Below are 23488 nucleotides of genomic sequence, written 5' to 3'. Positions count from 1 at the left end.
CATGAATCCTAGGTATATATTATTGTCTCTATATTAATTTGAAAGTATATTCAGCATGTTAATCTCTTTAGTAAGCATTTTTTCATTCAAAAAGTGCCTCCAAGGTCCCACCAACACTCAACCTTCCAGAATTTAGGTTTCAGATGAACTTTGTGGTTCAAATTCATCTCCCTCACCAAATTTCCTGGTTTTCCATCACCTATAAAGATGTAATTCTTTGAAGTAATGCTTCATTTTTTATTTTTTTTTCTGATCTAATACTGCACTGAAAAAAAACCTGAAAGGTACTAGTATGACCACCTGTTGCTGAACATTATTTTGGAAATCAAGTAATCTACAAGAACACTTTTTGTGTAAGATTTTTATATTAACAAAGCAGCAACAATGGAGAAAAAAAATGCAAAGAAACAAGAAAAAACACCAAACAACTCCCCCACCCCCCAAAATCCACCGTGACATTTGATTATGTTTACTCTAAAATGGAAATATAAGTGGGCTGAGGAGAGAGAGCAACTTCATCAAGGATAAAATGTAAAGACTTATTTCTCTTCTACATTTTCTCTGGTGACACTATGTATTTTCAGCAGGGTAAGAAGTCAAAGACAAAGGACTCAAACAGATTTAGGATAACCCAAAGACCTCATAAAATGATGAACATATTTAACCCAGGCCAGTTTCTTCTATTCACCCCTGTTTATTGGAGGGAATGCAGTGAAAAAGAGTTCCTGAAGAGAAGCTTGTAGTTCTTTAAGGAGGGAGTTGGGGCTGAGAGCGGCTCTCCAGCCCTGCTCCCAGTGGATGCCTGAGCAGTGCAAACACTGACCTAACTCGATACCCTCCCACTGCTCTACAAGCACCTTTTTACATCAATGCCCTCTCAGTTATGTACTGATCAAACAATACAAGCCCTTATGTACAACAAAGTGCCCTTACAGCGCCGTGTCAGCACAGGCTAATTTAACAGATTCATTAACACGGGGTTGACACTAAAGACGCTCTCCCGGCTCCAGGTAGGATTGAGTTTCTGGCCATCTGCACTGAAATGACAGGCTCAGCTCTGCAATGGGAAGCAGGCATGCTAGCAACAGGAGGAGAAGGAATTTTTACATCTGCTGCATTTAGCTCTCCAGAGTTTACAGCCCTGCTGGCATGCTGAGGTCAGCCATTCAGGACAGTGCGCAGGAACGCAGACGGACGGGGAGTGCACCTATGGAGTTCCTCTCCCAAAGCCCCCAGACAGCTGGGGCTGTGCCCTGCACAATGTCTACGAGGTGTTCCATTAGTGCACTGGCTCCCTGTGCACACATGTCCAGAAGAACACTGTCTAAATACAATTTTACTTTCAATCAGGCCGCAGTTTAAACATGTCAAGCTGATACTGTGGCTTAATGATACCTGCAACTTAAAAGCTGCCCCAAAGCACATGGAAGGAAAAAAACAACCAAAAACCTGCCATGTAAAATACACTAAAACATGATATTCAGAACTTGGAGGCGTTCCCGGTCTCTGCATAATTTTGCCATCAAAATGATAGCTTCCAGTAATGAAAGGTATTTATTTCCTCTATTAATTTGAAAAGGACTTTAAAGTCCCAATTTGAGTAAGGGGGCAGGATGCCCACACTCACGCAATGTGACAGAAATAGGGGGATGCAATGCTAGGAAGATGGCTGTAGATGCCTTCACCCTTCATTTCATCCCCAAAACAAAACCAATAACAATCCCACATGCCTCTGTCAACTAGAACATATTTATAAAAGTAGTGCTAAAAACCCATGTTCCTACTGTCCAAATGAGATATGGGATGACCCAACTGGCAACAGCTGGCTATGAATGTCCAGCCTCTACCCCAGGCTACTTTGACATGCTGAGCATTTCTGAACAAATTTCTGGCATCACCACCTAGACCAGAATGGAACTCGGAGATGGAAATGAACTAGTCATTTATTTATTTTTTTGAGATCCTGATTGATTTATGAGAGTATTTGCAGAATTTAATGCTCCAAAGGATCACCAAGTACATGATCTTAGTGGTCACCTCAAACATCTGGTTTCTGTGTGTAGCAATGATATTGGGGCAAACTGAAAGGAGAAGTGAGCAACATACAGGAAATGTAAGTGCAATTTCAATGACTTAACTCTCGTAACTGAGTATAACTTCATCGGTACGATCATGCTGTATTATATTAGTACGCCAGGAATTTAGTTTCTCAGATGGCTTGCATCATGATAGCAAGCCAGAACTGAAATTTGGTGGTAGAGAGATCAAAAAGGATTTCCACATCTGCTAGGAAGGTCAATCGCTCCACAGTTAATCATACAGTAATTCTACATTCTTGGAAGTTTCTTCTCCTCCCCTGAAAATGCCACAGTATACAATTTGTGTATAGGAGTGCTGAAGGGAAGCACCATTTTTCCCTTCTGGCTTTAAAAACAATTAAGCTTTATGAAAAGGTGACAAAGCCAAATCATCATTCACAGCAGACATGCTAAAGAGTATGTTCTCAATGGTGATCCAGAGAAAACATATTTGGACTTCAAAGGAAGAGCCAACTCTGCACTGCAGAACTTGGTAAGGCTGTCTGGGAACCAGAAGTCTTCATCAGGAAATGCCAGAAGTCTGCCAGACCGTCACAGCAAGTAGATCAAGAGAAACTTAGTTTTCCTCCAGCTTTGATTCTTTTAGACATGGAAAGAAAAGCTTACTTAATGAAGCTTTGGAAAAAACTGGAACCTTCAGACAATCACTGTGTGAATAATTGAAGATATATTAAAAAGTTATAAGGTGTCTCTAAGAAAGGTTTTGGCTCATCCAGCCATGTTATTCTATGCCTGAGTGTAAAGTAACCTCCAGAATGCATTTTGGCTTCAAAACAGATGTACAATGCAATGCCATTTGATCCTCCTCCTACCTTTTCATAGGTAAAGCTACCACTGAGGGCATGAAGTGTAATTATGCTAAAACTTGAACTCAAAATGCCATTGCAGTCTTCCAAATCCACTGTTTGCCGTGAACATGAGGCATATTTGGCATTGATTAACGTACATCAACTCATCTCCGAACACTTGCTTTTAATAATTGAGCAGGCATTTAACATATGAAGAAATATAAGGATTTAAACACCACCAGCAAATTACAAAGAAGTCAGATGTGGGTACCAATTACTATTAATGAAAAGGTGTCACTTACAAGAGGTGACAGTGGCTTAAATACAGTCAAGTGGGGCTCTGCAGTTTGTCCTCACATATCCACTAAGTAGTAAATGTTGCTCCATGGACCAATACACTGCCCTGTCTAGAGGGCAGCAGCTCATCTCTTTTTCAATTTTGATCAGACTGGGCAAGTGAGGAGTAGCAGGAAGTGATTTAAGGACCAAGAGGAGAGGGGAAATGCTCTGAGGACTAAGACCCCACAGCACTGAGCACCAGCACACCCTGATAAACCACAACTGCTGTAAAAAGAAATTAAGTCTTTTGTATGAAAGATGCAGCATATAGTTCATCTTGTGTTTGGTTTAAAACTAAAATAACAGTACAAAAAAGGAAGTGAATGGTTTCTCGCATGTTATTTACTAGACACAAATCCAAATCCCAGAGAACTAAAAGAACAGAGTTTTAAAGACAGAGAGAATTATTATATAGGCCAAACTGTTCAAGGAATCACATTAATCTCATCCCAAAAATAAGTACTCCTTTTCTGATATTAATCTTTGATTTTGCAATGAAGAAAAAAAAAACTGGATTAAGATGCATAGGTGCACCTGTGTTGGGAAGGTCTATATGCATTTTCTATTGCTTCAAGGGGGTTGGATTCATATATTCTTATTTCCTTGACATATCCAGTGGAAAAAGAATAACTTTTCCAAAACATCACAGATCCATTAATAAAGAGTCTTCTAAAATTAACCCAGTGCTAACTGAACTGGTAGTGAACTACCAGAACAGAAATCTCATGGAAGCAAACAAGCTGGACTCAGTTAATCCCTAAAGATCAAGTGATTTACATTGTCTGGTTCTGAATCCAAGCCAGGGCTCAAGAGGCTACAAAAACCCATGGTGGAAAGGCTGATTTTCTATTACAATGAATGAAAATTATACAGCTTACGGAATTTCTCATTTTTCAGAACTTTCTAATCAAAAAAGTCTCTTTCTTTAATCATGGTGAAACATAATGCAGGCTCTCCTATTCTGTCTACTGAAAACATGGGATATAGATAAATAAAAAAATACTATTAAAAAAACATTACTTTCCCCTTGTAGTTCAACAATACAAATGACTGAATAAGCAAGAATAAAACACTTTTGAAGAATGTATTTCTTTCAATAATCCTAAGAGATTTATATTTTAGGGAAGAAATAAAATGGTGGATGAAAATGAGGATGATTTACACACTGGCAATAAAAGCAGTTACAATTCCCTGAATGAGACAATCATGACTAATTGTCAGAAACCACTGACTCAACAATGCAACCAGATTCAATTCTTCCTCCATACAAAATTCTGGCTAATGGTAGGATATCTTTTGGTATCAGCAGAACTTATTTAATTTAATCTCTATTGGCAAACTTGTGTTTGTTTTGCTTAATGTTTTCTACCCATGTCATACAAGTCATGGACAATAGCTACCGTAATGTCCAAAGGCCAGAGAGACCATCAAAGAGCTTGAAATCCAGCAGTGTAGGAAATTATTATCAATCCAGTTCTAGTAATTGTTAAAACATCTCTTGCTTTTCTTCTATGGATGCTATTTTTCTTCTCCTCAGTTTGAAACTACACTTTAGAAATCAACATTAGTCTTTCTAAGGTTATGGTCTCTGATTGGTTTCCAACTAGCTAATAGTCCCAGTTCTATTGGAATGGGTATATACGTGAAAATTAACTTGCTTTTCTTTGGTCTTACATTTACTGCATTCCACTCAGCTTTCTGGTTATCTGTAAAACGGACTGTAAGACTGTGATTGTTAGCAGTTCACAGTATTTTTCCTCCAAAGTAGTTTCATTCTTGGTTTTGTTAGATAAACCACACATGAAAACAGTGTTCCGCATTACTGAAATGAAGCCCTAAACCACTTGTGACAAAAGAATCAAAACCCACGGAAGCAAAACAAAGCCCTGCTGTGAGAGAAGCTGCAGGATGAACAGAATCATAGAAATTTTTTAGGTTGGAAAAGACCTATAAGATCATAAAGCCCAACTGCTCACTCAGCACTGCTAAGTCCACCACTAAATCATGTTTGTAAGTTCCACATCTACACGTCTTTTAAATACCTCCAGGATGGTGACTCCAAGACTTCCCCTGGGCGCCTGTTCAAGTGCTGGACAACCTTATTGCTGAAAAAATTTTTCCTAATATCCAATCTAAACCTCCCCCATCACACCTCATGGCTATGTCCTATCACTTGAGGAATATTATTTCCAGATGATAAAAGAATGATGAAAGTACTATTGACTGCTGACTTCACTACAAACCTGCTGATGCCCTTGAACCAACCTCCATGTCACTGCAACCTCCTTTCAGGCAGTTGTAGAGAGGGGTAAAGGTGCCCCCTGAGCCTCCTTTTCTCTAGCCTGAACACCCCCAGCTCCCTCAGCTGCTCCTCATAGGATTTGTCCTCCAGACCCTTCCCCAGCACTTGAGGCGTGGCGTCCAGTGCTGAGCACAGGGGGACAACTAGTGCCCGAGTCCTGCTGGTTGCTGATACAGGCCAGGATGCCACTGGCCTTCTTGGCCATCTGGGCATACTGATGGCTCATGTTCAGCTGCTGTTAACCAGCAGCCCCAGGTCCTTTTCTGCCAGGCAGCCACTCTGCCCCAGCCTGCAGTGATGCCTGGGGTTGTTCGTGACTCAAGTGGAAGACACAAGACTTTCTCTTTTTGAACCTCATAAAACTGACCTCAGCCCATTGATCCAGCCTGCCCAGATCCCTCTGCAGGGCCTTCCCCAACACTCCAGCTCAATTTAGTCACCTGCTAAGTGTGACTAAGTGAGCCCTTGATCCCAGTCTGGATCATTGATATAGATATTAAGCAGGACATGCTCCAATAACGAGTCTGGGGACCAACCCTGGTGACCAGTTGCCAACTGGATTTTGCTCCATTCATCACCACCCTGGGCCTGGCCATAGAGCCAATTCTGCACATCCCAAAGAGTGGCCCCAGCAAGCAGATACACACCTAATGACCTGGTTGCAGTGTGCACACATGGGAGTGCGCTTCCCCGCTGGAATATGCTCCGCTCGCTGAACCAACGTGTCTTGCTCATTTAGCTGGGGTGTCGTTGCAGGTTTTTCACTCGGGGCAGTTGTTCCAGGTGATTTAATACTGTTTGATGTCCATCCACTGACAGGAGCTGGGGAAAGAATGCCAAAAGCATTTAGAGGACAATTTTTCAGTACCAAGTAAATTAACTTGAAATACAAACGACCAATAGCATTTGCCTAACATCATTGTCCAGTGTATACCTGCCTCCTGGAAGGAACATACTAAAAAGCACTCATTTTCCCCTTCTCCCCAACAAGTTACCAAGAAAATCCTACCTCCTTTATGAAATGTCTGTGAAATAACACAGAATGGTTTTGGCTAACTTGGAGAGGTAGTGGACAAATTTTAACATGTTGAAGAAGTTAGGTAAAAGAATATACAACCTGTGAAGGCATTATTTTGTTTTAGATACAAAAGCTGAAGCCAAGAACATCAGTGTATGAACAGAGGCAGGAGAAAATGACATACCTACACAAAAAATTTCACAGTGAGTGCAATTGATCATACATCATTACTAACAGGTTGAACAAGAACATACATTCAATACATGCGTAGGAATTTAAAACAAGCAGAATTTGTTTCTACATTGAAATTAAACACTGGCCTAGATCAGTGGGTTCTGCCAATCTGAAGCACTCCAAAGGTCATGTTCACATCCTCCTTATAAAAGTATGACACAAATAAAACCCTGACATTTTCAGAAATGTATACGCTACACACTTCCATGTGTACTCAGGGTTTTAGAGCTGGAGAACAGACAAGCTTTTATGGAGTTTGAAAAATGCATTTACAAAAACAAAAGGCACAAATGATACTGTTTTAAGGGTAGTGAAGAAACAAACTCTTTTCCTCTGCTTTTCTTTTCCCTCTACTGATATATGTACCTTGCTAACATACAAGCTACAACAACATGGGCTTATGGGATGTGTTATTCCTTTCAAGAGGAGGTATCTTTCTTTTTCAAGTACATTATAAAAAATGCCCACATTTCCATAGCCTTTTGTTTGCAACCACAGGCAAAAGAAACCTGGAGTGTTTACTTGGTGCCCTGGCTCTAGTACAGCCTTGCTAAACCTTGTAAATCAAAGAGTGAAATTAAGACCCAAGTGGAAACTCAGAGGCAAACAACCAAGTAATGACCGAGACATCACAAAGTGCACGATGATGCCTCTGCTGCAGAGATGCAGCTCTCCAACACCAGGGTCAAGGCACTGCTATGTAGCTTTGCAAAGAAACTTGTTTGTGGATTTGTTAATCTTTGTGCTATTTGACCTCTCTTGTTTTTTGTATCTTCCAGGAAAAACATGATATTTTTTTTCTGTTCATCTCCATTAACATAATGCTGATCAGTCTCTGTCCTACAGAAATGTTGCAAGCCCTTTTCAGGCAAAACACTTCATTCCCTGCTGAAAGAGAAGTGCCACACTAATTCACAGAGAAGACAGATTTAAGCAACACTAAATCCACAGAAAAATCCAACATAAATGCCAATATTGTGCTATTTACAGACTATAGCCAAGCACTACACAGTTTAATCAAAACACTACCTTGAATTTTAGCAATCCTTTCCTCTACTCACATGTAGGCTAAGACAACACATCTGGAGGAGAAATCCTGCTTAACACCAAAGCTTTTGTACTATAATTAGACTAGGTATTAACCTACTGATATGGGCTCAATACCTACTTTTGGTTACTCTGTGTATGAAGAAGAAATATACTCATATCTTTTTTTGTTGTTGTTGTTGTTTAAGTGGTTGGTTTACCAAAATTTCTCAAATCATGTAATTTCAAGACTGATATATTTTGTATCCTTTTTAGAACCTTATGTAGCAAAAAGTATAACAATTTATAAGGGTTGCTTTTTTAAGTTTTACTTCTTTTCACTTTTTTAAAACAAGTCTGTATTTCATGTATAATTAATGAATTTACAGTATCTTGAAAAAATAACATCTTTGTTATTTTTATGTTATCTTGAAACATTCCACATTCCTGAGTGGAAAGAATTTAGGAATAGAGGCACTTGATCTTGAACAAGTTACTCTGCTACTGTAGCTCACTTTTGATTACAAATGCCTGCTAAGCTGAAAACCTAGTAAGAGATAAAAATGAAAAAGGTGGCAGAACAGCTTTGAAGACATGAACAAAAGTGGTGTTGATTAATAGCACTTTCCTCCTCTGTCATCACACATGGTTTTTCAATTTTCAGATCCAATTTCATGAGAAGACAGGAATACACACTAAACCCAAATCTGTTTGAAGACTGCTTTTGCCATAAATCAAATTGCAGCATAGCTTCTAGTGTGTAGCTAATTTCTGTTTGGGTTATCTACTGAATCCCAAAGCCCATTCAGACACATCAGCTGTCTAGTTTGCACTGGGTAGTTAAAAAAAGTCTTTCTGCTTGCTTAAGGGCAGGGAAAAAAAAGAAAGGACAAACATCACAATTGCTCCCTTTTCTTTGGTCTCATTACAGCTTTCATTACTGCTGTTTTTATGAATGATGCTTTTCCGAACACTACCCTAACTTCAAAGTTACTACAGGCCAGGAGGAGAATTTGTCTATTTAAACCTTCTCTACAAAGCTGTCAGATCAGTCATTTCCAAGTTATTTAAAGCACTAAAAAGTGAGAGGAGATAGTCCATCATGTTAGAACAAAAACTCTATTTTAAGCAAAACATAATAGAAACCACACAAATTAATAATGTGTCAAGCAAGAGCTGTGACCTGAGCAAATCTAAGCTGGGCATTTAGTGTTGAGAAAGCTTCCTGCCCAGGCTCCCAATTTGTGCCCACAGCATTCTCACAAGGATTCTCTCTCTCTCTCTTTGCTAGTAATCACATTAAGACCTTGTTGGTCTAGCACAGTCTCATTCCCCTCTATTCCTGCTCCAAAGTGCACTCGAGATTCTTTCAGTTCAGATTTTTATTCTAAAAGGAGTCAGTCTGCTTCCTTTGCCTTCAGAGCCATACTCTTATTAAAGAAAATACACCAGTAAAGTACTCTAATATCTATATCAAACACCTTATTTGATATACTGGCTTCTTTGTAAACCTTCTACAGCACTCTAGATTTATTTCTTTTTTATTCACCATAGATCATTCTCCCTTCCTCACTGCTTGATTTGCCTCAGCCTTTTATTTTCCTCATTTCCTTCTGATTACCATCCGGAGGATAGCTTTTATTGGCCACTTCTGTCTTTTCACAGGTCACAAACATACCTTTAACACTTCAGTAATTTCACCAAAGGTTCATTACTTCCACAGCAACCCACAGACCATTTTTTTGTTGGTGGTGACATTTTTGTTTATTTGGTTTGCCTTTCATTTTTTAAAAAATCCACTATTAATTCCCACTTAAATCTGTATGAATTGTCAGTACTTTTCCCAAAATATTCCTCCTCTAGTAGGTAGAGAATTTCAAATATCAGGCCTGTTTTCTTGTTTAGATAGAACACTGATATTTCCCATATATCCTTCTACTTTAACAGTAAGTTTAACACTCCTGTGGACAAGATTATTTTACTGCAGAGAGGAAGGGGATACTCTGAGTTCATGTATTCTCTTCCCTTCCTTTCTCTTCTCTATTCCCTTGGAAATCTTTCAGATTGAAACACAGCCATTTGATTTAAAAACATCAAGCCCAGAAAACAGATGCAGGTGGTTTTTTTTTCTTGCAATGAGAAGATTTTACAAGGGCACATGAGGAATGCCAAACTAGGTACAAATCTTTACACCCAATTTCAGTGAAAACCTCTCAAGTCTTGGCAACCAGTCTGAGCTCTCCTATAGTTTGTGTTTTATATTTGGCTTTTTATATTTTACACATACAATCAGCAGCTTTGTTCTCAAGGAGTACTGGGGAGATAGATGCCCCAGTATCCAAGAAGTGTCAAGGTGCATGCACATTTTTAATTGCAAGTGGTGACTGATTAGTAATGGGAAGGGAAATTGGCCTCCTGATGACACAATCTCAGCCCATATTTTCCTGTTGCCAGCTCTGCTTGAAATGGGACAAAGCTAAACAACTTTTGTGGGTGGTCTGAGGATTTAAAACTAAAATAAATAAATACAATTAATAAATAAAATAAATAATTTATAATAATTATACACTCCAGCAGGAGCTATTCTGACCTGAGTACCAGAGAGGTTTGGGTTCTGCAAGTCATGACAAGATGTCTGTATTGTCTACAAATTTCTGAGTTTTGTAGGCTTCACTTCACCTTCAACTCTTTTTAATTAAACATTCTAAAGCACTGTTGATTTACATTGATGTATTGTCATTGCTGTTTTGTTTTTTTCTAAAATCAAAAACACTCTGTACCTGACTATTAACTTTCTACTTTATTAGGTTTAAGTTTAGCAAACTCACAGTGTGTTTGCTTTCACTAAACTCCTTGGTATGGCTAGTTTAATATTTAACATCTTTTAGGCAGGATAAAGAACTGCCTTTTTTTTTTCCTTTTTTAAAAATCCCAGTGTGACTTTGCCCTTGTTAGTCTAACAATAGGTTGTTCCATCGCTGAGCACATGGATAACTGCAAACACTGCTGAAAGGTTTGGAAGACAAAGGGAGAAAGGCGGATACACAGTGGTGCCAAAGTCACTTTGACAGAGGTTCTCTGGTGCGTAGCAACAATACAACAGCCTGAACTGTTTAACGCTCACTTAAACATAACATCAGCCTTCATGTAATATCTATAAATAACAATGCTACTTGAAGCAGTGGGAGTGCCAGAACTTCATTTTAGTGTTCTCAGTGATTTATACACTGCAATCAAACTACTGTATTATAAATGGAAAATATAAAGCTTCATACGTCCAATTTTCTGACTTTTCTTAATATATCTGTAGTGTAAGAAATCTTCCTGTTCCTTCCCTCAAAACCAAACAGATGGCCAGACGAAGCAATTGAAAAGCTCTGCTGTCAGCTCACTGCACTGGCTGAATGTAACACCCCATCCACTCCCAGGTCCACACAAAATCACACAAGTTCAGGGCAGAATGCTACAGGACAAGTACAAGGTGAGAAAAAAACAAAACAAAACCTCAAAAAAAACTCCTCTCAACAAATGCAAAGTTCAGCCCCCATATTCCGAAGCTGTTTCCTTTGGTTTCTTATGAAGTCTTGGAAACACAGCCAGAGCTAAACTCCTTTTGTTGATTAAAGGCAGAACAGGACATTATCATGTCTTTAAATGCCGGGTGAAAGCTGGTATGCACCCGTGGAAAATCAAAACAGGTGCCACTTCGGCCCCATTTCACAGCCCCTGCAACCAGAAGGAACAATTCCTGTGTTAGTAACCAGGCTTTCAACTGGAAAGGCTCTGGGTAAATTAGCTGTAAAGCATCTTAATTAAAATGAGTATGGTGGTTTTGGCTTGCTCAGCCTGTCTCCTTCTGATTTGTTACATCACATACCATCACAAATTTGGCACAACTGGCATTGCTTTTATCAAAAAAGTGACTCGAGAAGAAAGAAAAAAAAACAAGTCCAGTACCATAGTGTTGCATTTCTCTGCAGTGGCAGTATATAGAAACCCATTTGGTAGCTTTCTGCAGATAAGATTTTGTCTCCATTGCTTTTAGTTCCTATTCTGAACTCTTGAGAGCATGTCTGTCCAGTCTCATGTAAATTACCTGTCAGTTTTGTGAAGCTGATGCTTAACACTGAATTCCAATAAGAATGCATTTACCAGAGGAATACTGGCTTTTCATTTGCTGAACAAATATTAGGCATAATTCTTGGATGCCCTACACTTGTGCATCTGAACAGGACACATCACTCTCTGAGCTGGTGATAATGGAGAGGAACTGATCTGGAAAGCCAGTCTGTGACAAGAAGTTACTTTTTAACAAATCAAAGACAATGAACATTGAATTCTGGAAGTCAGTGAATGTTCCCACTTGATGTGTGTGAAATAATCATAAAGCCAAAAAATCTCTGCGTCTCTGTTTAAAGGAACACAAAGAAACACACATCCGTCCAACTAATACAAACAATTCATTTAAGTGTGCAACTTGGTGCAATAGCATGCTAATTTGGCAAAACTAAAACACAGGAAAATTATCTAAGGTCATATTTGTAACACAAAAGCCGAGTTTCAATTCAGCAGATCTTGTATTGAGTTATACCAGGCCATTCTGTCTCTAAAAGGCAGGTGGTACACTTCTGCATCATTACTATGATCTGCCCCTTCTTAAAAATAAACATTCAAGTTTTAGAAACACACTCAGTTTTTCACCACTCTACAGGAGTTACGATTTCATACTGCCAACAAGTTAAGATTAACATTTATAAATTACTCTGGTTTCACAATGGCTTTTGCTTGGCTAAGTGACTTCACATTAATTAACTTGTAAGAACAAACTCTTGTGGTTTGCTGTCACATGATGATATAATAATTTAGATTAGATGAAAAATTAATTACAGTCCATAGACCAGGATCAGAAAGGTTTTGTGTTTTGACCTGTCAATCAGAACACCTTTATGGAGAAGGCTTTCTGCTGTCATGAATGGTGGCTACATCATGGAGCAGCAACCTTTAACTATCTTTTTCAGTGAAAAGTAGTGGAACTGTTTATATTTTGGGACCTACTTTTAACAGAGGCCTTACCAAAAATGCAAGAATATGTCTTAATGACTTAGCAACGTTAACCCTGTTTTTTCCCCATATTCAGACCACGGTCCTCAAGAAGCAAGCAGATTCTTGGAACTCCTATAATTAGTCCTTGCCTTTAAATTCCTGTTCCACAAAGGAAACAAATTAATATGAGAGGGTCCTAAAAAAAAAATTTCAAAACTTTATGAACATGGTGATGGTGACAATAGTTTGGTTGCTTTTTCCATGCAGAAGTATTCCCAAAGCTATCAACTTAACTTACCCAGCCCTGTATAGCCTATAAGATCAAGAGTTGACACAGGGGCTGGAGCAATTACAAACAAAACACAGAAAAAGAAAAATCACAAGGACAAAAAGTGCTGCAGTCCATCCCTTTATGGTACTTAATCCCATAAGGACTTACTGGCAGTAAAAGCATTTTGTGACAGCACAATGTATCTCAGTGCCTCCCACAGCTCCATACTGTTTGCCCTGATGGTCAAATTCCACAGTTTGATATAATCTGCATTTTTATCCCACTTTCTCTACGTAAATAAGTAGCAGAACAAGTAGCAAGGAAGGAAACAAAGACTCAAACTGCCAGTAGAGCACCATGCCCAGTCACGCCTAGGAACAGGATTGCATTTTCTTTTGCTTTTAAAATTTTAACATTATTGAGGGAATGAGATATAAAAAAATAAAATGCAGCAAGAAAATTAGAGGAGGTAAATTTAAGGCTACCAAGTACATTAAAACAACTTCAAGGAAATAGAAGAATTTTTAAAACAAAGTTGTCTGGGGAGTACTTTTTATGTGCTCGCAGCTAGTTTCTAAGTGTGTTCCCTCTCCTGAAGGAATCATGTGCTTAACACATGTGCTTGCTCGGGATTAGGCAATTGACAGTTGTGCATATTGCAAAATATGCTGACATTTCCTAGAAGCTCTGCTGGAAGGGGATTATATATCCCAGTGATACCAGGCTGAGAGAGACCCTGGGAATAAAGAAACTAGCACATCTGAGTAAAGGGTCACTTAAAACACGAGCTTTGAGTGCATCTACCAAAAACCTTCCCTATCCCACTCCTCTAACTCAGCTGCAAAGCCTAGGGGGAACAAAGGGCATGGACTGCAATGAAACTCTCCAAGAAGCAAATCAGCCTTTCTGGCCACCAGCTGTAACAGCTCCCCACAGGCCCCTGCCATCCCACAGGACCCCAGCAAGCAAGCTGCATGCTGCCTGCCCAGCTCCTGTACTGGAAGGCAGGGTGTGGGGCTGGCAGTGCTGTGCCTGGCAGACACCCCTACGGTCCCCATGCATCAGCAGCTCACCCCCCAGCAACAGCATTCAAAAGATGCCAGGAAAGGGAAAGCAATTTCATGTGAGAAATGTAACAGCGGAAGTCCTGACCACTTCTGACCATCACAGATCCTGCTATGCTCTCCATGAGAACAGTTTGGCTCCTAGACTGACTCCAGTTGGTGGAGCTGCGCCTACCAGGCAATTACACCTTCTGCAATTGTCCCGGCAGTTTCAATTCGCCACGGCGCTACTCACTTCCTTTCAAGTTGCCATGGAATGTTACGGCATGCTGACAAGCAGCTGTCATCTCTCGGCCACGAGGTGGCTGCTTGGCAATGGTGAGTGAAAGCCATTCCTGTGTCATGGAAAAGCCATGACTTGAAAGCCATGCACCGTGTCCTTGCCCAGGATAGAAAATGCCTTGGGCTTCCTTGGCAGTGAGCAATGCTACCTAAGTGTAGAGTCATAGTTAGTTATCAAATGGTAAAATAGCTCACTGCAATGTAGCCAGGATGCTCTGGCTTATTTCATTCTTTGAATTTAACACTATCTTGTAAAAATCTTCTGCCTATATGTCTGCACACATAACACACGGTAACGGTGTGTTTTCACTTGTTTCAACAATAGAAAAAAGACTGAAGATTACTGAGCTTCTTACCCATGCCTTGAAAGAAAGCATGAGGCAGCCACCCCTCACTTCCTCTAGCAAACCACTGAGGAATCTTGTAATGGATTTGTTCCAAAAGACTAAAATCTCCGTTACCAGCACACTGGGCCACTAGCATAGTAGCATTCATGGCTACTCCATAAATGGCCCCCACAGCCAGTGAGGATAATTCAGGCATAAATGTGTTACCATTGTGAGATCCCTGTGGATCTTGACCGACTTCTGTAGAGAGAAACCCAATCCCTGAAGCATCTCCAGGTTCACTATCTCAGCCATTCAACTTGGAGCATCTTGTTGCCAGGTCATGAAATAGCTCATATGTCAACTACAACAAAATAATCCCTCTGACACCTTCAAGCATCTCTGCACAATCTCAAAAGAAAAAAAAAAAAAAAGGTAACAATAATCAACATAATCAACTGAAGCTAAAAAAAAAAAGAGCCATAATACTTTTGTTTTTGTTTTTTTTTAAAAAAAAGGTATTCCCTGGGTGGCCTATACAAGAAAGATTCCAGCTAATAATTGAAAAGATGCTGTCTACTCATGTCTACTATGTCTACCCAAATGACCTCTATAGTCAGACAACTTAATAAAATCACTGCTAATCTTCATGCCACACCATCAGTCAGCATCTTAGGTCTTCCCCAGGCACAAACAAAATCCTATGACATGCCTGTTTTGATTTGGAAACATCTTGGTGGTAGAAACAATATTCATAAGAAGGGTGAGTGGTACTAGAGCTACAAAACTGTGCTCCCAATAAACTTCTGCTATTAATATCATACTGCTATACATTTACATAAGACTGTATCTTCCTTCTAATTATTTCCTAAGGTAGACTTCAGCTATGAAATCAAAGGGGTTTTTTGGTCTAAAACTTTGACAGGCCTATGGCCTATGAAGCCAAATTTTGTTTGGCCTGTGAAGCACTGGCAATTTTACTTTAAGGAAAACTTTATGCTCACAGACTGCAAACAGCAGAACTGAAGTCCAAGCATTCTCTGAAACACTTATTATCTTTCTTTTTCTTCAACATCTGATTAATTTTATCAAAACATTCAATTATTGGAATAATTTTACCTCTCTGACTGCTGTTCCACCTACAGGGGGCAAGCACAGACTGGCTTCCCATGGTGACTCTGTGTTCCTAAGATGCAAATGTTAACTGAAGCTCCTCTGGCACCTGGGACATGGTACCTCCTCCCATCCTGTTAATTCCTGGGCAGTTGCCATTCACACTGCTGTATTATCTTCCCTGTACTTTCCAGTTTTAAGGAACTCTGAGTTTTCAATGCCTCTCTCTCCTACAGCTTTTATTTCTGGCTCCCCCAATATTTTTGGAGAGAGATAACAGCTTTGCTTCTTTGGAACTTAAGCTGTGCATCTCAGAACCCTTCATCAAGGGAGCATAAAGCTGATACCCTAATGACCATTTCTGCTCACCAGCTTCTCTGGCACTATGACCTTTCTAAGCTTTCTCTAAGCTGTTCTGGAATATAGCATTCAAAAATTCTCCTCCTGGCTTTCCCCCTCACCTGCCTACTCAATATCTCTGATGTAAAAAAAGATTTTCACATTACACAAGAGCATAGGCATAGATTTTCAGAGTACTACAGAATCAAGTGTAGTTTAATTAATCTCATCAAATCTTTCTCCTTCATGAACATCTTAAAAAACAAAAAAAAGGCTATTTCAAACATTTGACTTCTATTAATACCAGAGTACACTAGTACGATTTAGCAGTGAAACATTAAACACGCTAAACATACCAAGCTACCAACATACTAGAAATGAGTGTGGTACTACAGAAACCCCAAACTGATGGGTGGTTTCTAAGCAAGTGAAATAATTCATCACTTGGTGAGACAAAGCTACATCAAATGTGAAGCACAACCAGTCACTTAGAAAAATGCAGGTTTATGACATTCCCACAAAAGTTTGCCTTAAGCACACACGCTACCAAAAAACCTAACTTTAAAAAGTGTTGGGGCTTCTACTGTTACTGTTTCTTTTGAGTTCCCCCCCCCCCCTTCTAATACTAGCTAACTCAGAGAAGTAAAAAAATGCTAGAATTAAACTGATCTAAATTTTAGGAAATCTTTACCTTGTCCACATTAGTAGACTCGGTATTTGCCAGGAAAGTACAGCAATGACAGTGCATTGCCATCTTGAGGCTTCCTACAGAACTGCACAGCACAGTCAACACACATCAACTTGTTACCAGCCACAGCAGTCATTCAATCAGAAGTGCCAAAGCCATTATAAAACATGTAGCATTAACACCATATTTTTCGTCTTTATTTTATGTCAGGGCTTCTATAGCTCCATTTTGGGACTGGATATACTTCTAAAGAGGGAAAACCCTTACACAGAACAAAAACAAATTAACAAATAGAGCTATTTAGCATTAATTGATTCTGTCAGGAAGAGAATCAAGACTATTCATCTCATATTAACAAGAAAAAGCTGAAATTAAAGCTTAATATTAGATTTCCCAGATCCTTTTAAATTACTACCCGAGTTTAATTCAGCACCAAAGACTGATTCAGCTTCAAAAATTACCCCAAGTAACTACTGCATGCAATACTATGAAAACCTAAGTACACAGTTACACATATAAACATATCTGTACTATCTAGTAACATAGGAGTGCTCATAAAGAAAACAGAATACTTTCCAGATAGAAAACATTCTGGTGTGGGTTCAAAGGGTTAGAAGTCACCTAAGTTAATTCAAAGGTAGTAGCTATGTGAATTGTCCTTGCAAGAACTTTTACACAAATCTCTGTAACCAAACCTATGTAATTATCTGGCACCTCAAATAAAAACTACAGATGTCAAATGCATAAACACTCTAATGCTTCAGCCTTTTCGATTTTTTTTTTTTAATTAATTAGTACTTTGGGAAAGATCACTTGGAAAACACATATATATGGATAATGTCAACACATGTCGATATTCCTACCTGAAATAGCATGAAATATACTTGAATCTACAGTGACATGGGAAGCACCAAGATGAAACCGTGGGGTGTATATACATATAATTGATTGGTATGAATGCTTTTAATAGAGGTGTGTGGCAAATGATTTTGCCTGTTTGTGAAACCAATTACATCTATGAGGCTACTTACAAAGGGCTACCTGTTTACTAAAATAGCTAAATTGGTTTTTCTTCTCTTTTGCCATGCAAACTGGCCTGTACTCGAAACCCACAGCCATTTGAAGCCTGTTGTTTTTACACCCAAGGCTAAGTTTGTTTTCCTGAGCCACCCAAAGGTCTTTTAGGTGAACAAGAAAAAGCCTCTCTGGAAGTTACCTGCTTGGTTTGGAGGCTGCCAGCCCTTGGCAGAACCCAAGGGTGCCGTTGGCTTGAGGACTGCAGCAGGTGTGGTGTTGGCAGGAGCAGGTCTCACATCCACGTTGTCCTGGCAGGCAGGGATGCTCCTCACCGGGGCGGGCTGGGCAGCTTCCAGGGAATCACTGTTCAGAAATGAGGCAAAAGTAAATAAATGCTTCTTGCTAGAACAGGAGAATTTGTGAAATGGAGATGTGGAGTGACATTCCCTTCACCCCTTGTCCAACAATGCAGCACCCACTGTTGTGTCATCACCAACAATGCTGTGGTAGTTACAGTACACTAAAGCTGCTTTCTAAGAACTGGACATTTGAGTAAGGTCTGCCAAAAGTCACTACAGTCAACTAAACCCCTTCACAATCTTAATTTTAAAAGAGTTGCAGGTTTCTTTAGTCAATAAACAACATGCACAATATTTTATATTGCCTCTTTAGAGCACTTTACAGCTGCTTTTATATTTTAAGGGTTGGCAGAACTCTTTTAGCTCTTTAAAAACACACATGATGAAAACCGAACTTAATCACAATTCACCTGGAGTGCAAGTAGCCACTAATTACATTGCTAGCAAGAAAATTTTTCATTTCTCACTTGCCTTTGGGAAGCTGAAAAAAAATATTTTTATTTAAAATATTCAAAGTAGAGGAATAATTACTAATGAAAGTAATTTGCAAAACAAAAGTACACCACAACCAGGAAAAGAACATTGTGAAACACAGCCAAATACATACATGAAATATCATTCCAAAAACATATTTTGCACAATTTGGAAACACATTGATAAGAAATGGTTAAGCCCCTAAAAAGAATATACAGCACTAGAAGCCTTGTATTCTTTCCTCTATTGAAGAAAAACAAATTTACAGCACATGTGCACCATGCGTATTTTCACCAGGGTCATTGCCAGAATTACAGGTTGTGCCAAGTTTGTAAAGTAAAAAATCATGAGCTATTTTTACTTTACAAGTGTTGCACATGCACAGTACTGCCTTGCCCATATGACATGCAACCACTTGAACACACCATGAGACCAAAACACTGTTCATAACCTTAATTTTTTAAATTTTTTGTTGTCTCTAGATTTACAGGGTAAAAAATTCATGCATTTACAATCTTCTTCTGAGTAAGGGATAAAAAAGTTATTCACAGTTCGGAGAATAAATCTGAATGCCCAGTTTAATGAGTAACAGCTATGGCAATTGCAGGCTTTTGGTAACAGCAGTATCTGTGCTGAACTGGCACTGGTGGATTTGCCGTGGGCACAAGCCCAGTGAAGCACAAAGTGAGACCTTGCATTCCACTATCTTCAAATGTTGAAAAGATATTAAAGACATTTGTATAGCTCAAATGGAGTACACGTCAGATTCCCTTGAGACTCATGTTCCGAGTCTTTATTACAGGCAGATTTTGAGGCAGGGGAGATACAGGGCATAAAAGTGCTAATGCAGACTGAAAGAAAAAGGATAGGTAAGTACCCTCTGATGTGAAGTAGCAGGAGTGGTTGAAAATGACAAAGTAGTTTAGGATTGGCTTCCACAATGAAAAAAGTGCATGTCTGCAACTTCATTGTTACAGAAACATCCTTCTGTTACTGTTGAATATATTTGACATGTAGCCCATCAAAACCACTCCAGGCCAGAGGCCCACTGTAAGTTTAAGACTTTCTTGTTAACACTGTTGGTGCTAAAAAAAGAAAGTTTCCTCCTTCTCCATCCAAGAGCCTCATTACTGCTGGTCAAATAATTTTTCAAGTCTAGCACCTTTTTACTGCCTTTGTCTGGAACAAATAAGTCATAAATAATACAAATCATCAGTCAGAAAATCCTGCTGACTCAGCAGCTGTCTTTTACAGCAGAGAGTACTTGACAAGCAAAAATGGATTCCAGACAAGCAGAAAAGGTGTCCTCCAGGGAGAAGATGGCAAGGAAGCAGACTCTGATGGATGCCCACAAGGCTCATTGCAATGCTGACTAGAAACTACCACTGCCATTTTTGTGGTGGAATTTTGAGGCTTGTAAATGACATGGCATGCCAGTTCCTGAAGCAACAGAATGTTGGAGACACTCAGGCTTTCATTTAGAAATCAGGTGAAATCCTAAAAAAACTAAAAAAACAATTATAAACCCAGGTATAAGCTACCTCTGATTTTTTTGCATCATCTCTGGAAGTTTATGTGCCAGGAGACTCAAGCAAGAAGCTTCCCAAGGGAAAATCCTGAAGCCAACACTCTGAGCAAGAGGATGTTGCTGGTCTCAGGGAAAAATTTCTGATAGAACTTGGGACACCCTTTGTATTGCATGTCTGATTCTTTAAAGCAAAAATTGAATCAACTCAAGCCACAAGCACAGCCTGTTAATTTAACAGGCAGGCTGCTACTGCAGCTGGGCAAGTCTCTACTGTGTGATATTGCCCAGCTATGGCAGGCTGCATGAAATAATGCAGCATTTTTCTGGAATTACAGCCTCCAATCAGCTGGCTGTGAGTGCACATGCAGTGTTGTCTGCAGAAAGACTGATCCATCTTTGTCTCACTTTCAAAGATGCACTGCACCCCCAGCAGTGTCTTCCTCATAAGAAGTTCAACCTTTTAAATGCCGAACTTCATATTCCTACTGCAAAGTTAGTTCCTCAACACTTTACTTCATGTTTTTCTACTGAGAAACACTCAAACTAGTTATTGTTAGCCAGCTTTACAAATATAATGATGGATCTTTCCAGAAACGCAGTTATCTTCTACAAATGGCTGTACAATGGTCACAATTATCCTCACTAGTATTTTGCGACTCACTAGGGTATTGTACAATGATGACCCAAGTTTCACCATCTAGAAAATACATGATTTGAAGAGACAAAAAAATATACTGAAATTTAAGAAAATATATTATGGAAGAGAGCTCCCACCTGCTTTTCAGTGTCATCACTGGGAAGCTGAGGGAGGAATGATAAACTTTATGTATTTACCAAGTCCTGTGTGAGTATTTCTCAGACTTCCCAGCTGACACTCATAGGTCAGCTTCAGGTCAAGAACATTTTAATCTCAGAACACTTGTACTATTACTAATGACACACCTACCTTCTGCCTCTAGCACTAACATTTTAACTCTGCTCCATAACTTCTAAACTACTCCTTCTCCACCTGATGAATACTTAAAGCAAATACTAAATTTTTCCATGATGAAAACAAATGCAACCAAGAGGCTCATCCCTGCAAGCCAACATTTCCTGCAAGCTGTGAATGCTCTGCTGTCAACCTTTGGGCAAGGGATTTTAACACTGCAAGAATGAAGGAACGGTGAAACATGAGTCTGTCAGATTCAGTCTTGTGCCCTGAAAACCCATGAGAAGTTTGATTAATAAGCTATGGGAATATTAATCAAAATAATTCTGGAAGTGTGTTGCAAGGGAAACAGATTGCAAAAACAGCCCAAGAAAAATGTCTGGCAAAGAAGCAAGCCAAAGACACCTCTCTATTTTTTACATATGCTAGATTATACTTAACAGACATGCCTGAAATTCCATGGAGAACAGCTCCTACTACACAGTGCAGCCTTATTTTACCAAAGTGTGTGTATGGAAAACAAACAAATTTCTAGGGAACCAGTTGAGAGGCTTGGGGGGACACACAGGGCTCCAGTCCCAATGCAAACTTTATTCAGAGCCCACAAAAGGCTCCTCAGACCTTACCCTGTCTCCTGGTCAACAAAAGCACTGTTGGAAACTGGAAACTGGGGAAAAATCCCTAGAAAAAGCAAGTAGTAATTCCTCCTCCTCTGAGGGAAGAAGTGGGTCCAAGTCACACATGATATAAGCATCTGTTTTTCAGAGACCAGGCTGAACACATTTCAGAGGCGTTTTAAGAAATTTGCACTGGGAAAATGTTCTGAATGTATTTAGAGGTTTTGATGCTTCTCCCTCCCTCAAAAACCCCAAACCCACAAAAACAAAACAAAACCCCCCCAAAAAAACAAACAAAAAGAACCCTCACCAGAACAAAAAACAAACTGACTCACACACAAACAAACAAACAAAAAAAAACAACCAACCAACCCCCAAGAAAACAACCAACCAAACCAACCAGAGAAGAAAAACACATAGATGCCTAAATGTCCCTTCATCCTTCCATGGCAACTCCTACACAATGCTGTCCTGCTGAATTTCTTCACACAAACTTTAGGGAAGCTAATAATGGAAATGTTGTTATCAGCCAAAGGGGAACCTACTAAAGAACTTAAAAGGAATTGAGCTTGCTGCCATGTAACTTCTCAGAGCACTAAAGTGGCAACAAGGGCCACGTCAATTGGATTTTCCTGAGCAGGTTCAAGGGATATGGCTGGACTTTCTCCTCATGCAAGCCCAAGATGCTGGCTATCCATCTGTAAAAATTATCAGTTGAGCCCTAAGCTCAGTCTGGTACACCAGTATTTTACTAATAGCTATAAGTGATAGTTTAAGTAGCTTGTTAAACTAACTTGTTCTGTTGTCCAGAACAACTGTGGAAGTTGTTGGAACAAATTCCACTGCAGTGTGAGGAAATCTGCTGACAGGACAGGTCACATAGTAGCTAAGGGACAGTTTGGAAATGCTTTCTCCAGATAGCCAAGAGTTCTGTGACTTGGATCTCAGGTCTCAATTGTTTGCCATACAAATCATGTGCTATATTTTGTCCAGTATCAAAGTACACAATAGCTAAAAATATATATGTAGGAAACCAGAAAAAAGTAGGTATGACAATGATGACAGAACTCTATGAACAAGGGAAATACAGATGGCTTTTTGCAAGGGTTTTCTGGTGTAACAATAGAGAAACAGAAGACAAGAAGTACTGAGTGCTGACCTTGTTCCCACCCCTACTACAACCCCACGCTGTCAGTCAGTGTTTACAGTTCGTCTTAACCTAACAGTGCTTCAGTATCTTGTGAGAGAGAAGAAAAGCAAACCAAAGTAATAGAAAGAAAGAGCAGAGAAAGTCATCTGGGTGGAGATATTTCTGTATCAAATTACAGGGAGGGAGTATGTAACCCCTCTGTAAGCAGTGCTCTATACACAGAAATAAAGCACCTTTCAGTTAAGTATTCTCCCAGAGGTAACACCAGTGTCCACCTCAAAAGGCAAGACTATTATTTCTTTAAAGGAACTGAATGTAGTATAGTATCAGGAAGATAAACCAAAAGCCATGCCAAAAACAAAAGGGCTGTCAACACCCATTCTTGCAAGTGTTTCCCAAAATTTCACAGTGTTTCTACCTTGAGATTTAATTTTAAGGCAGAGCTCCAATTCTTGGTCATGCAAGATATTAAATACATCA

General features: G+C 39.4%; 1 protein-coding gene across 6 annotated transcripts in view; it reads right to left on the bottom strand.

The window, feature by feature from the left end:
• The window catches only part of PDLIM5 (PDZ and LIM domain 5), a 131338-nt gene that overhangs the window by 10371 nt on the left and 97479 nt on the right, over nt 1-23488 (bottom strand). For all 6 annotated transcript variants that reach the window (XM_033513380.1, XM_019006393.2, XM_019006396.2 and 3 more), the window contains 2 exons: nt 18149-18312; nt 6176-6350 (listed from right to left, as the gene is read on the bottom strand). In XM_033513380.1, coding sequence (XP_033369271.1) covers nt 6176-6350; nt 18149-18312 — 339 coding nt within the window. The remainder of the gene's footprint in view (nt 1-6175; nt 6351-18148; nt 18313-23488) is intronic.

The sequence above is a fragment of the Parus major genome, chromosome 4 (genome assembly GCF_001522545.3).
Source record: "Parus major isolate Abel chromosome 4, Parus_major1.1, whole genome shotgun sequence".
NCBI classification, from domain to species: domain Eukaryota; kingdom Metazoa; phylum Chordata; class Aves; order Passeriformes; family Paridae; genus Parus; species Parus major.
This window is presented reverse-complemented; position numbering and strand designations above follow the sequence as displayed.